At 43.5% G+C, this 15,073-nt stretch overlaps 1 protein-coding gene and 1 pseudogene across 1 annotated transcript in view; one reads left to right on the forward strand and one right to left on the reverse strand.

The window, feature by feature from the left end:
• Pgm5 (phosphoglucomutase 5) overlaps positions 1-15,073 on the forward strand; it is a 143,559-nt gene that overhangs the window by 692 nt on the left and 127,794 nt on the right. Inside the window, exons 2-5 of the mRNA XM_055614174.1 lie at positions 2,475-2,759; positions 2,892-3,153; positions 5,129-5,224; positions 9,085-9,293. Of these exons, the coding sequence (XP_055470149.1) occupies positions 2,475-2,759; positions 2,892-3,153; positions 5,129-5,224; positions 9,085-9,293 (852 nt within the window). The remainder of the gene's footprint in view (positions 1-2,474; positions 2,760-2,891; positions 3,154-5,128; positions 5,225-9,084; positions 9,294-15,073) is intronic.
• Positions 2,221-3,218, reverse strand: LOC129681711 (glyceraldehyde-3-phosphate dehydrogenase-like; annotated as a pseudogene).

Genomic DNA, 15,073 nt, shown 5'->3' on the forward strand with positions numbered 1-15,073 from the left:
TCCTCCTCCTCCTCCTCCTCCTCCTCCTCCTCCTCCTCCTCCTCCTCTTCCTCCTCTTCTTTTGCCACAAACCTCTCTCTTTCCAAATCTTAGCTCTCAAATGAACTGCGTGCGCTCACCAGTATGGAACCACGGCTCTATTTGGCAAGAGTGGACCCCAAGGGCTCGCTCTAGCTCAGCGGTCCTTTAGTGATTACTTGGATTGGGACAGGGATGGGTTGGATGGTTTTGCAGGCTGGGCTTTCAGTTCCCAGGAAGCCTGTCTCCAAAGGATGTAAGTGAAACTTGCTGTAGCAATCTTAAGGCGCGATCCCTAACTTCTCTCCAAGATGCCTTTAGCATTTGGCAAGCCAGGCCTCTTTCTTCTCATCTTCACCCTTGTTTCCTTTTCTTTCTCCCAGGACCTCTGCAGTTTTCCTCTGCAATCTGATTTCTTTCTGTCTGCTCCCTCTTCCTTATCCTACAGACAGAAACGCCTTCCAGTACTAACCCACTCTGCTCTTCCCACTTCGTCCCCTCTTAGCCCCAAATCCAAACACTAATATTTGTGACTAGGAGACTTTAGGAGGTCTAGGAATTACCTGTAAGAAACAATGGTTTTAAAAAAATTTTTTTGAGCCTGGCTAACGCGACCAGATTCACACCCATGAAACTTTCTCTTGAGTGAGATCTCTTGCGGATGTACAGATGTAAACATCTTTAAAAGTGAAACCTGCCACGCGGATCTGGCCAGCCCACCCCTCTGTCCATGCTCTCTTTTCTTTTCAGTGTTTTTTCGTTAGGGCTATCCATGCTTCACGTTTCCTTCTGTGGTTTTTCTTTTCTCAGCGTTTTAGGAATGGAATTGGGGAAAAAGGTGTTTTGTGAGGGTTTTGTTGTTGCTGCTTTTTTTTTTTTTTAAATTTTAATATCCAAAAACAATCAGAGGAAGTGGGACCAGGGGTTTTAGAGTGGATTCCAGACTGGCATTTATCTTTGGCTCTTCACCTGGGATTGATGAACGTTCGCTGGAGAGCCTGGAGTTGGTGAGAGGTTGACAAATGCTCTTTCCCTATTGCCTGACAAAGCTATTCCTGGGAATGATGGAGGATAGTGAGTCCTGGGCGGGCTAGAACAGCATTCTCCCTCCTCCACACTCTAGTTTGTTAGGGAGTGAGAGGGACATAGCCTGTCCAGCATTTATTGTGGGTCAGAATCTTTGCTGAAGATAGTTGTTGATTTGTGTTTTAAGCAGTGGTATGGACCAATAATCTCCTCTTCAATTTTTTTTTTTTTTCTCAATTTCTGGGAGGCTTGTTCTGAAGTGAAAAGTCAGGTAGTTGGCTCTAGGAGAAATGTTTGGCAGGACTAGAAAATAATGAGCAATTTTAGTCTTTTTGTGATTGAAGATGGGTGAGACAGCTATGCTGGACATAGGCCCCTACACATACACAGCTGATGGGCAGTTTAATCTTCATGTAGGTTCTTTAGTAAGGGGAGCAGGGGCTGTCTCTGACATGGACTTTGTTGCCTGCTTTTCAATCACTTCCTTCTGGCAGGGCTGCCTTGCCTGGCCTCAGTGGACAAGGATCTGTTCAAGTCCAGACTTGACATGCTGGGGTAGGTTGTTGTTGGTGGGGGATCCCCTTTTTGAGGAGTAGAGAAGGGGGGGCGTAGGGGAAAGAGGGAGGGACCAGGAGGAGAGGAGGGAGGAGTTGCAATCAGGATGTAAAGCGAATAAATAAAAATAATAAAAAGGAGTTAGTTAAAACAAAAACAAAAACAACAACCAAGAAAATGGATGGGAACTCACTTGCCTTCTAACCTGCAGGCTTCGTGAGGCTGAGGGATGATCGACCTGGGTTTTTAAAGCCCTTAAAACAGACTTCTGACTGGACAGTCATAGAAGAATACACAAATGACCAAAACTAGGCTTATTCTCTCTGAACTGGAAAATCTGACTATCAAGTAGTCCTTTGAATAAGAATAGCTCCCTAGGCTCATTTAGTAATCAGAACGTGGAATTTTTTTTTTTTTTTTTGGTGGGTGCAGTGAGCTTTTTGATGGTATTCAAGAGAGTTGGGTTCCCTGGGCCCCTCCTACTATTCTGGGGGTCTGGGATGGAAACTGTGAGGGAGATTCTCAGTGTCAGGGGCTGAGTTGGGACAGGAACTCCTCAGCAGCCGAGGAGTTCTCCTCTGGCTCTCCTGTCCTTGCTCGGGTGGGTGGTTCAAAGGCTTCTTACTCCTTGGAGGCCATGTAGGCCATGAGGTCCACCACCCTGTTGCTGTAGCCGAGTTCATTGTCATACCAGGAAATGAGCTTTACAAAGTTGTCATTGAGGGCAATGCCAGCCCCAGCATCAAAGGTGGAAGAGTGGGAGTCACTGTTGAAGTCTCAGGAGACGACCTGGTCCTCGGTGTAGCCCAGGATGCCCATTAGTGAGCCCATGGATGCCTGCCTCACCACCTCCTTGATGTCATCTTACTTGGCAGGTTTCTCCAGTCGGCATGTCAGATCCACGACAGACACGTTGGGGGTAGGAACACGGAAGTCCATGCCAGTGAGCTTCCCATTCAGCTCTGGGATGACCTTGCCCACAGCCTTGGCAGCACCAGTAGATGCAGAGACGATGTTCTGGGAAGCCCCATGGCCACAACTTTCCAGAGGGGCCATCCGCAGTCTTCTGGGTAGCAGTGATGGCATGGACCATGGTCATGAGTCCTTCCACGATGCCAAAGTTGTCATGGATGACCCTGGCCAGGGGGAGGGGCTAAGCAGTTGGTGGTGCAGGAAGCATTGCTGACAATCTTGAGTGAGTTGTCATACTTCTCCTGGTTCACACCCATCACAAACATGGGGGCATTGGCACAAGGGTCAGAAAGATAACTCTTTTGGCCCTACCCTTCAAGTGGGCCCCAGCCTTCTTCATGCTGGTGAAAACACCAGTAGACTCCACAACGTAGTTGACACCATTGTCACCTCATTGGATGTTATTGGGATCTCGCTCCTGGAAGATGGCGATGGACTTCCCGTTGATGACAGGCTTCCCGTTCTCAGCCCTGACTGTGCCATTGAACTTGCCATGGGTAGAGTCGTACTGGAACACGTAGACCATGTAGTTGAGGTTGATGAAGGGGTCATTGATGGCAACAATCTCCACTTTCCAGAGACGTAGGCTGGCATCCAATACAACCAAATCCATTCACTCTGGCCTTCACCATTGTGTCTAAGGGTTGAGATGTGCTGAAGAGATGTGGCTGTCTCTGGCACAGGGAGGAGCAAAGAGCCAAAAAGTGGAATTTTTAAAAAAGATTAGGAGGTGTGGCCTTGTTGGAGAAAGTATGTCATGGGGTAGGGGGAGGGGCTTTGAGGTTTCAAAAACCTATGCCAGGCCCAGTCTCTCTCACCCTGTTGCCTGTGGCTCAGGATGTAGAATTCTCAATACTTCTCCAGTGCTATGACTGCCTTTGTACCTCCTTGCTCCATGCCGTGATGATAATGGACTAAGCCTCTGAAACTGTAAGCAAGTTTCCAATTCAGTTCTTCTTCTTCTCCTTTTTTTTTTTTTTTTTTTAGAATTGCTGTGGTTATGTCTCTTCACAGCAATAGAACATTGACTAAGACAGTTCATTTTACAAGGAAATTTTCTGAGAAAAGCTGTATATGATATCTGTAAATAAAATTTGTGAAGGAGATCAGAATTCTAAAATTTCTAAATGATGAACATATTACATATATCTTACTAGTTTATCAAACTTCAAATTGACATATTTCACACGAGTAACTGTATGGTTCGGGATTTGAACATTTCTAGGATAAAATTGTGAGTATGGGGCTCAGCAGGTAAAGTTCTTGTCTTTATGTCTGATGATCTGATTCCTGGCACCCATGTGGCAGGAGAGAAATGACTCTGGCAAGTTGTCCTCTGACCTCTACATGTGCATTGTGATGTATGTATGCAGGCATGCGTGTGTGCACATACATACATACATACATACATACATACATACATACACAACAAATGTGAAAAATTAAAAATTATGGTTGGGATTGTGCATGCTTGCACTCTCATAACACACATACATTTATGTACCTAAAAACAAATACAATAAAAATCATGAAAATTTCTGGTTTTCAGAAAAGTCAAAATAGGATTGATTGATGGCCTAAGCCTTGACTCTGAACATTTTGTAATGTTTGAGCTATTCTTTTTGCATTAAATGGTTTAAATTTTCTTAAGAAAAATATCATTTATCCATAAATTCTTCAGTATGGCAATGTGAATAAATAAGGATCTTTCCCCTACATAGTTATAACTCCACATTTGTGTTCACTCAGTTGTTTTGACATTCTTTTATGGGTGATTTACTCAAGCAAAATTATCCAAATCAAGAAATAAACACTGCAGCTGGTAATTTAGGTCAATTTTTAACCTATACAATACTCTCTGGCCTGCCCATTTGTCTGTGAATCTGTCTATAAAACTGACTTGTCAAAGGGTCAGGCCAGTTGGCTTGTAAAATGTCTCTTCTGGACTCTTCAGATTTCTCTTTATGGTACCATTGACTTTTCATTTCATCCTTTTCTTGTTGCCTGAAAACTAGTTCCGAAGACTTGTCTTATTCCATTTGGGTTACTGTAACAACATGCCATGAGCTGGCTAGCTTATGTACAATAGAAACTCATTTCAAAGCAGTTCTAGAGACTACAAGTCCAAGGTCCAAGTTCTGGTTATTTTGGTGTCTGACGAGGGCCCATTTCATGGCTAGCAGAATGGTGCTTTCTTACTGTGGCTTCACCTTGTGGGTAGCAAATTCTTGAGGACTCTGCATTCCAATCAGGAGGACTCCCTCTTCACCACCTAATCACTCCCTTTAAGATTTCAATGTATGAACTTTGGGGGATAAGAGCACCAGTCCTTTTGCAAAGTTCAATGGACTCTGTTTTAACTTACTGTATAATGAGAGTGTTTCAAAGCCTACTGTGGAGGTGCATGCCTCTGATGCCATCACTTGGGAAGCTGATGTCAACTTGGTCCATATAGTGAGACAGTCTCAAGAAACAAAAAAGCAAGGAAAAAAAAAAGTTAATTCAATATACTCATTTTCCAGATTTTTTCCTCTGCTTCATCCCCCATGTCCCACAGGTGGAATCACCTTCTGGAATACATCCAGCAGCACATCAAGAGCAACAAGTTGCACTTTGTGGGGCTCCGAGTTGTCTACATCTTGTGGAGCACAAGGTGTGTGGCCTCAGCACTAGTGACAGTAGAAGGACTGTGGGTGCTGGTCATCCCTGTTTCCATGCCCCACCGTTTCTTCCTTGCTTCCAGTCACTCGTGGGCACAACTTTATATTACGTACATATTTAGTTTCTTACCAATGTTTACTCGTTGGCTTAAAATCCACTAATGACCATCTCTTAAGCTATCTCATTGGAGGTTTCAAAATGCTGTTTCTCTAATTCTTGAATTACATTAGCTGGCACACACACACACACATACACACGTGTGTTTGTGTCTATGTGTGTGAGAGTGAGTGTGACGGGAGTGAGGCATGTGTTGGGTCAGAGGACAACTTGTGGGTCTTGGGGATGGAATTCAGGTCCTCAGGCTTGGCAGCAGGTGGCTTCACCTGCTCTGCCATTTTCTCAGCCCCACGCCTTGCTTTTTACATGGGCACTAAGTGTTGACCTCAGGTGTTCATGTTTGGAATACACTTTACCAACTGAACCATCTCTCCAGCCTTTAGCAGCATTCTTTTTATGAAACCAACATGTCCTTACAACTGAGCTATTTAATTATTCCTTCTGGAAAGAAGACACTATGTTTCTTTCCTTTTCACGCTGCCAGCTTTGAAGCAGGAATTTGAGAAAATAGCCATCTCTTATAACTGAACTTTTAACAACTGAATTTGTTTCACTTTCGGCCCTTGGAAATGCTCCAGGAATTCTTGGCTGTTTGTGCATTCAATTTTAGTGGATTAGTGAATAAATAAGATACTTTTAGCTTTCCACCTTCCACTTGGTGCCAGGGAAGAACCCCAGCCTTTAGGGATGTTGGGCAAGTGTTCTCTCATTTTTATAGTTTCTATGTTGTTATAGAAACTTACTTAAAACCTCCTGAGGAATATTTTATTTTCTCCCCTAAAGACACAAACCATGCTATACCTTAGAGTGAAAGAAAAACAATGACTATATATTAAAAAGTCAATAGGAGAACTGAGAAGTAAATAGTATTTGATCTTTGGAATAAGATTAGTCTGGAACTAATTGGTCTTTGAACTTGTTTTTATTTTCATCTGGTTCAGAACCTCTTTGGTAGTATTGAGTCACACACACACACACACACTTTAAATAGTTTAAGAGCTGAATGGGCCACGCTTGCTGTGAAAATGCCTTTGTTTTTTTCTGGGTGGGTTCACCTGCAGTTAGGATCAAATTTCTCTTTGACTGGAATCTTCTTACTTAGCTCTAACTACCTTCAATATTGGGCACTGTGTTTTCCTCAAGATGTTTCTGGAGTTTTCTAAAATTTTCTATCTCCATACTTGACCTTATAAGCAGACAGAGAAGTGACTAAAGTCTTCCTTCTCTGGAGATTATATTTTGTGGCATGGTTCTGCTGGTGGAAATGTCTTAGGATCAGCACAATCCTCAGCTCTATCCAAGTGTGACAGCTGAACATTTTGTAATGTAGCTAGTGTGATCAATGAGCTATATTTTTAAATTTTTCTTTCATTTTCATTAAATAAAATGGAAATAGTCATAAGTAGTTAATGGTAATGATGTTGGACAGCACAGAGCTGAAAGTTAGTTATTAAACTGTGTGTGTGTGTGTGTGTGTGTGTGTGTGCGTGAAAATTGGAGTTGGTCTGTATACCCCAAAGCATCTGCAGGCTAAACAGATCACCATCTTGGGGTCCTTGCAAACATCACAGCTTGCAGGAGAATGATCTGTCCCACGTGAAGAATGACAGTCAGGTCAGCACAAGGCGCTGGGGTCAAAGCTTCCAGAGTCTGACCTCACAGTTTATTTTTCTTACACCTTTAAACACAGTAAAACTTTGGGGAAACGTCACCATATTACAATCATCACAACAGAGCTTCAGGGTGGCTAACCCTGAAACTACCTTGCAAGGAAGGAAAGCACCTGTGATCTTTAGAGTAAGAATGGCTTCTATTGACTGATAAACAGAGCTCAGGGTAAGGGTGGAGGGAGGAAGGATTTGTAGTAAACACAAGGATGGATTCTGTTGAAGGAGGATGCAAAGTACATGGGACCTCGTTGACACAGATGGGTTCTATTCACTGAGAGACAAAGCTCAGGATTAGGGCCTCAACAATGCTAAGGATTTTGGGGGGTCAAGGTAAAGGCCAGGTCCATAGAAGAAGTTCATCATGTTGTTAGATGACATCCATTCCACCCTTCAGGCTAACCAGGAATCGGTCATTTTTCTTCTCTGGAAAACAAAACAAAACCCCTGCATGTTTAAAATTTTAGTTTCTGGGAATGGAGTGGTTAAGAGAACTGACTGCTCTCCCCAAAGCCCTGAGTTCAGTTTCTAGCACCTGCATTGCAGCTCACAATCAGATGCCCTCTTCTAGTCTGCAGGCTTTCATGCAAAGCATCCATACACATAAAAAAAAAAAATAAATCTTAAAAAGAACAGCAAACAAGAGAGACCAAGCCTGGCTCCTCCGGGGCTTTCTCTAAGCTGTGCCTCCTCCATCATCATGTATTGTAAACACATACTTGGAAAGTTCACGCAAGGTTTCTGAGTGTGACAACTGTGGAGGTAATGGTTTGGTAGAAACAGCCTTGCATCAGCAGCTGGAAGGTGGACCATGTTTTTCTTTCTTTGTCATTCAGGTTGCAGAGTAGACACGTTAACCTTTTTGGCATGGCTAGAAGCCACTTGTCTTCAAATTAGGAATGGTAATATCACTGAACTACCCTGGGAGTCCTATCAAGGCTTGTTCCAGAAGTCACTTTGTAACATCTAAGCCACCACGTTAGTCAGTTTTCATTGTTGGGGCAAATGCAGCGTTAGGGATAAAGATTTAACTTATCCCACCGTTTCTGGGATGTCGATCTCTGCTCAGTCTGCTATGGGCCCATAGTGAAGAAGAAGACCGTGGAGACAGGAACCGGGAGCTAATCAAAGTTGCCCCAGCAACCTCCACGGTGGTCAGAAAATGTAGTGATGTAGGACAGAGCCAGGGACAAAGCATGTGTTTCCTGGCATGCTCCCAGCTACCCATTTCCCCCGGAGGCCCTACCTACCAGTTTTGCCATTATATCATGATCCCATCAAGGGCTTAATCTTGAGTAGGTGGAAACTCCAAGGATTCAACCACTTCTGCTAAAGTCCATCAACCCACAAATCACCTTCTCAGCACGTGAGCCTTTGAGAGACATCTTAGCTTTAAACCAGAATACGTTTTAGCAAAAAGAAAAAATAACATTGTTGTGGCTAACTGAATGTGTCTTAGATAATTATGACTTACCCGCATGTATTGAACAAAGCCTGCCATGGGTCCCTTTACAGTTCTGTTGTACATTAGCCATGAGAAAATACATTTGCTAGTCAAGTATGGACTGTACGGACAACATGATGACCAGCAATGATAAACAAAGGGTACAGTATAGCCAAGAGATTGCAAGAGCTAGTCAATATCAGTGACATTTTTCAGAGGCGGAAGCTGGATTACTGTCACCTGAGGCAGGCTGAGTCAACTGGGGATTTGGGACTGTTCCCCAGCCAGGTGCTCCCATAGACTGTATGATCCCGATTGCCCACGAAAAGCTGGTCGTTCCAAAAAAGAAACAAGAGCATTCTTGTTTGCACACTTGTTGCAACTCTCTGGGGGCCTGATCTTGGTGTGGTTCCAAAGAGGAATAACACAGACTGGATGTTGGAACAAGGTAGGTGTGCTGGCAGTGGGTGGGCTTGCAGTGAGGAGGCAAGAGCGGCACTCTGTACCTCACCACCCAGGACTTCTTCCCTGCATTAGATCTGAGAATCTAAGGTTGGGTGGCACAGGATCTTGCCTCCAGAAGAAGAGTGGTTGCTTTGTGTTTTTAGATGGTGTTCGCTATAGAACGGATGGACAGAAAAAGCTTCTACAGTGCGACGTTAGGGAAAGCAGGCTCATGGTGCCCTCAGGGGAAGCCTGGAAGGAGCCTTCCATAACTTTGCCTCACTGCCCTTTCTGGATCTTCATCCCTGAGTGTGGAACAGGCAGACCTTCTGGGAGCAACAACACACCTCAGGAGCCCTCGGCTGCCTCCATTTCCCTGGGTGACCAGTGTAAGGTCGACACTTTTAGTCTCTAGTCTTCATTCAATCTTTTTAAGGGGAATTTAAAGGAGGGGGAAGAGTTTGGAGAACAGCTGGGCCCTCCCAGTTGCTGGGTGGTTATTTTAAGCTTTGGTTCATGTATCCAGAGCCCCAGATGGTGTTTTCAACTAAGCTGCTTTATTAAATCTTGTGATAAAATATAATGGTGTTTATTGAAAAGGCAGACACACATCCACAACATTGTGTGTAAAACTTGCCCTAAGAATCACTTTTTATCGAAAGTCTATTTTGATGGGGCCCTTTGTGAGCTCTGCAAGTTTGCTGATTACTTTACAGACTTGAGGACCATTGTTAGAGAACAGCAATATAAATAAGCATTGAAATAGGATTTTAACAAGATTTCTTGGGAAAAACATACAGGAGAAAATGGATCTGATCATCCCAGGAATATGAAAATGAAGCTAGGGCTCCGGTGTCAGGACCTAGGAGTAGATCTGAAAACACTCAGGCCAGGCCAGTGTACCGCCACTGCTTGGGCTTACACAGCCAAGGGGGCATTTTAACTTCTTTCATCTGATTTTCCTCTGCTGATTATGAACAAATGCATATCTATAACACACTCAGGGCTTTCAAAAGTGAAAGCTCACATTTCCTGAATCCTTAAATATCATGTACCTCTTTTGGTTTTAGTGACATCACCTTTTGGAGCAATGTCTGTATTTGTATGAAGAGAAAATAATTCAGGAACACTCAACCATCAAAGAAGATCTTTTCCTTGGCCTGGAGTCATGGAGGTTTTTGACTCTTCCCTTTCCAAGTCTTTACTAAGAAGCGTTTTGTACAAACATAATATTGTTTTTGCCAATCTTGTTGTTTTCCTCTAACAAGGTTCCTGGTTTCTAGCTGGTGTTATCTAGTTTTATATTTAGGATTTCCAAAAGAAAAAAGAACTGAAAACAGAGGTACAGAGTTTAATTTATTCAATAAAATATCTCAAAAAAATATGGAGAGGAGAACTTTAAAACTAATGGCTTGTATGTCCAAAGCAGAACACACTCTCCCAGATCAAGGAGAAAATCCAAACAATTTAACATGAAAATTGTCACCAACAAACACACAAAGAAGGTAATCAACCTCATTGTAACCAGCTAAGTCTGAATAAAAATAACCAGTATGTTTAAAAAAAATTGAGACTACTCAAGATTTGGTGTGAGTAGGCGAGAGTCGTCATGTTTATTGCATATCGTTGGTGGATATTAATAGACACAACGTTTCGGCCAGTCAGCTTGGCAGTAAATATCTTCACTTAATAGAGTTTTTATGCAACAGCCCAGGCGAGTGTTAATGTAAGAACCAGTTCTGTAGGTGTTAAAGTACAGGTGTGGAAGCCCGTGTCCAACCGCGCTCACTGTGGCGCTTTGCTTAGAAAACAATCTATACATTCCACACTGGGGAAGCGGCACATGACTTATGACATGGCCTCACAATGATACTAGTAACATCCGAAAATGGAAGAAGTGGAACAAGAAAGATGTGAATGGCAGCCTGCTAACTCGAAAAGCAACCAGTGGAAAGCACGCTCAATATATATATTGAGCTCAACCATATATATTAGGTCAGCAAATAAGGTTGGACTCCAACCAGGTACAGTGGGTGCATCTATGTGTGTCTGGGGTGGGGTGGGGAGGAAAACCCCTTCGCTTTCTACTTTACACACTTTTCTAATTGAAACATACATACATGTATTCGTTGATTCATCATTAAAGACATTAATAGGCAGATGCAGGGGAAATGGGCTAGAGGATCGTACGAGCTTATAGGTCCAGCCTGGGCAACATAAGCTTCTCTCTATCTCAGTAACCAACCAACTAACCATCCAACCAATCAAACACACAAAAAAAACGAACACACTGCCACCACCACCCAGGAGCCTTTCAAGAGACAAAATGAAGGCAGGAAAAGGTCTGGATTTTATCTACAGTGCTGTCGATTGCAACCTGCATGACAAGGGGAAATCACAGAGCCTCAGGTTGGCTCATAAAGATGCAGAGAGCAGTGATAACTCGCTTCCACATTTTTTAAGTTGCTCAGTGGCTTAAAGTAATGAGTAATTAAAATTTATTTTTTAGGATACTCGTCTAACACAGTTATTTTGCTTTGATGAAAAGGAGTCCCGGTGTGTTTTTTTTCACGGTGGCTTTCCTAACCAGAGGCTCCTGTTGGTCTGGTGAGCACAGTTGCTTCTTAAGGCTTCCTCTTGACTTCTGGCATTTCTCCATGCTGCTGGCAAGCTGGGTGGCAACTGCTGAAGACACACCCCCCTCCCTGCCCAGCTGTGCCTGCACACACATACACTCCTTTGAATGGTCCTTGAGGTGGCGGCAGTTGCTCCCATAAAGACTGACTCAACCCAAAGGACTTTCCTGGCACAGTCTCCGTGTTGTCTCCTGAGGGGAGCTAGCTGGGTAACACTGTGCTTTTCCATATTTAATCTCTCTGCCCCCGAAGTCTTTGGGAAGACACCAATCCCGGCCTCCGGGCCTACCCCACTGCCCTTTCCTAAAGCCAGACCTTAATCTGCTCATTTCACGAAGATTTTCTGACCTAATGGACTGGGCCATGTGAGAGATTATTGAGAGGAACAGGCCCAGAAGAGGGTGGGGGACTCCATGCTAATCTAGTTAGCTGGCCGAGGAGTCTGAAAATGCACAGCTGTGGGGGATGGACTGGCTTTCAAGCACTTGGTTTAAAATGTTTGTCAGGGTCTGTGTCTGCAGCTCTGCTCAGCGTTTGGTTAGGAGGCATGCTGTTCTTCGGGAAAGATCTCTCAAATGTACAGTGACAGATGCAGGCACAGAAGGCCGAGAATGGCTGTCATAAATAACAGTGAACTGTTTAATCTTGCTGAGTTGTAAATCTGATGGCGGAGGTCTTTAGTTCACCAGTTCCCTGGAACATAGGAAGAAGGGTGGGGCCACTTAGGAAATGGGCAGTTATTTCCCAATCAGGCAGATGCTGGTCTGAGGAGATTCATGTGGAAACACACATAAAGGAATTTTAATTGACTGTGATAACTACTCAGAGAAAATATGTAACTTTGAAGAGATTTTAAAACTTTTATGTAAAATCTACCCATAAAATGGGTGTGGACACATATGTGTGTGTATGGATACAATCTGTCTACTTTATCAAGTAGCATGTGTCTGCTCTTTTACCCCAAAAAGCTGTATTTTTCCTGTAATATGTTTAAGAGGAGTCTTCATTTTTTTTTTTTCTGTTGCTGTATAAACTGCCATGACTAAAACAACTTAGAGGGGAAATGGTTCATTGTATCTCAGAATTCAAGGAACAGCCCATCATGGCAGCAGGAGCTGGAAGTGGCTGGTCACATTGCATTTCAAGACAGGCAGAGATGAATGCACGCAAGGTAGTGCTCAGTTCCTCTCTCTACTTTGTACAGGCCTGGATTCCCTGCCCAAGGAATGGCCTGCTGCACAATTAAGACGGGTCTTAATTAAACAATCTCCCCTCTCAGGTGAGCACAGAGGCCCCTCTCCAAATGATTCCAGACTCTGCCAACTTGACAGGGAACACTAACCATCACAGAGGACAGAACAGAATCCCAGATGTCAGAGATGATTGATGACATGGTAGAACCAAAATAGATACTCAGATCTTCCTTACTAACCTGTGTTTCTAGAACATTCAGCAGAACTTGGTGATGGAGAGAGAACAAGAATATACGGGGTATGACGGACCGCTCTAGGCAAGCCTCTCTCTCACAAGGATGGCTTTGTGAGCTGAGCTCAGTGACACTGAGGAGTCAGCGGCGCAGTCTGGTGCATGCAAGAGGACACAGTCAGTGAGGAGCTGAGGCAGGACAACATAAGATTTGGGTGGTGTGAGGTTGTCACTCCCTCATAGACTTCAGCATATTCTTAGTGACCAGGTTTTGTGGCTAAAACAACACCATGGTTATGGACACATTCTGTGGATTGACTTGCTTGTTAATTATTGGCAAATAATATCCAGCTTAAATTCCATCTTGCAATAGCTTCAGCCTTCAAACATGTAATTGTTTTACTTATGGAAACTTGAGGTAAAACACTTTTTCATTGTCAGTCAATTTAAATACTGGAAAATTATACACTCATGACAGTTATATTGACATTTTTCAATGCCATGAAAAGATAGAATTGCTCAGAAAGATACACACCACATGTCTTCTCATATCTATATATATATCCTAGCTTAGAGGCTTTAGAATTATGGGTTTGACTTGGAGTACCTGTAGAAATTGGGAAACTAGAAAAAGGCCAAGGGTAGGGAGTTTTAAGGAAGAGGTGGTACGAAGAGGTAAAAGGGGATTAATGGGTAGTGATTAAGTGAGGAAAGGGAGGAGAGGATAGAAGAGCAGATGGACGGGAGGATAACTAATACTAAAGATGCTTGCTAAAGCCATATGGATGCCTTCTATTTTATAAGCTGTAAATTTAAATACACATGAGAGAGAGAGAGAGAGAGAGAGAGAGAGAGAGAGAAGATACTGAGCAATTATCCCTTTTGTAACAATGTGTGAAGACAACCGAAACAGGCAGAGACCAAGGCTGTGCCTGGGAACGTTGACTGGGAACGTTGACAACAGTTGTTGTATGCGGTAGGATTACAGGTGATTTTTATTTTCTTATTATGTACTTCGTAAATCTTCCATAAAAATGAACACACGTGAAATATATTTCAACTTAGTACCTGATGACAATGACTCACTCATTCATTCCCTGTTAAAGAACGTTACCAGCTAGAGAAAGGCAGCGGGGTGTGCTGAAGGATTGCTCAGTGCTGGGCACGGTCACCTGCAGATAAGCTATATTACTTCCTTTGCCCCCATCATGTGATCTTCCGGATCCTTCAGATATCAAAACCGAGGTGCAGAGGGGCTCAGGATATTGCCCAGAGCCACAGGGGCAGGGGAACAAAGTCTGTTTTAATAGACTTTTTGTTGGGTGGCAGCCTGTCTTGGCTCTATGACTTATTTCTGCTTCTTCATCCAGGGCGATGCAATGAATATGAACATTTTTTTACCCTTTGTCCCAGAAGGTGATTACCTCATAGAATGCTAGCAGTTTACTGAGTCAAGCTCAAGGACAAGGCTACAGAGCATTCTCCAAGTGCTTAACTACCTGATTGCTAGGAGGGGCATAACTTCCAGTTTTTACTCCACTTTGCAGCTGAAGGCAATTAGATTTCCTGATCTTACTCAGATTTTCATAATGGGCTGACTGAACAAATAACTCGGGCCAAACTTCTATGTGCCTCTGAGTTTTCTTCACATGTTTGGACTCTAGGAGTTGCATGAGAAATCTGCATTGCTTTAGTGCAAATTGTACTCTCACTCCTCCTTCCAGCTCCAGAGTGTATGCAATGCCTTCCAAGGGTCCAGGGAGCTGGGATGCGTCCGGTTTTTCCCATCTGGTCCCCATGTAAGAAAGCACATAGCTGACAATTACCCATGTGCAAATGGAGAAGTCCCTTGATGTTTGGGTAACCACATCCATGCCTTGCCTTGAGTCTGTTATTTCTCTAAATTCCACTGAGCCATCCCTCTCCTCACTCACGCAGCACTCCTCAAGGCTTGGCACCTCTCTCTGACAGCTGGAACTTAAATGCTGAACGCTTAGTATTCACGTTTGTGGCTGCTTGGCTTTGGCCTTCATATGTGTGCTTGTGTGTGTGTGTGTGTGTGTGTGTGTGCTTGTGTGTGTGTGTGTGTGCTTGTGTGTGTGTGTGTG

The sequence above is a fragment of the Psammomys obesus genome, unplaced genomic scaffold (genome assembly GCF_907164565.1).
Source record: "Psammomys obesus unplaced genomic scaffold, mPsaObe1.curated_primary_1811, whole genome shotgun sequence".
NCBI lineage: Eukaryota > Metazoa > Chordata > Mammalia > Rodentia > Muridae > Psammomys > Psammomys obesus.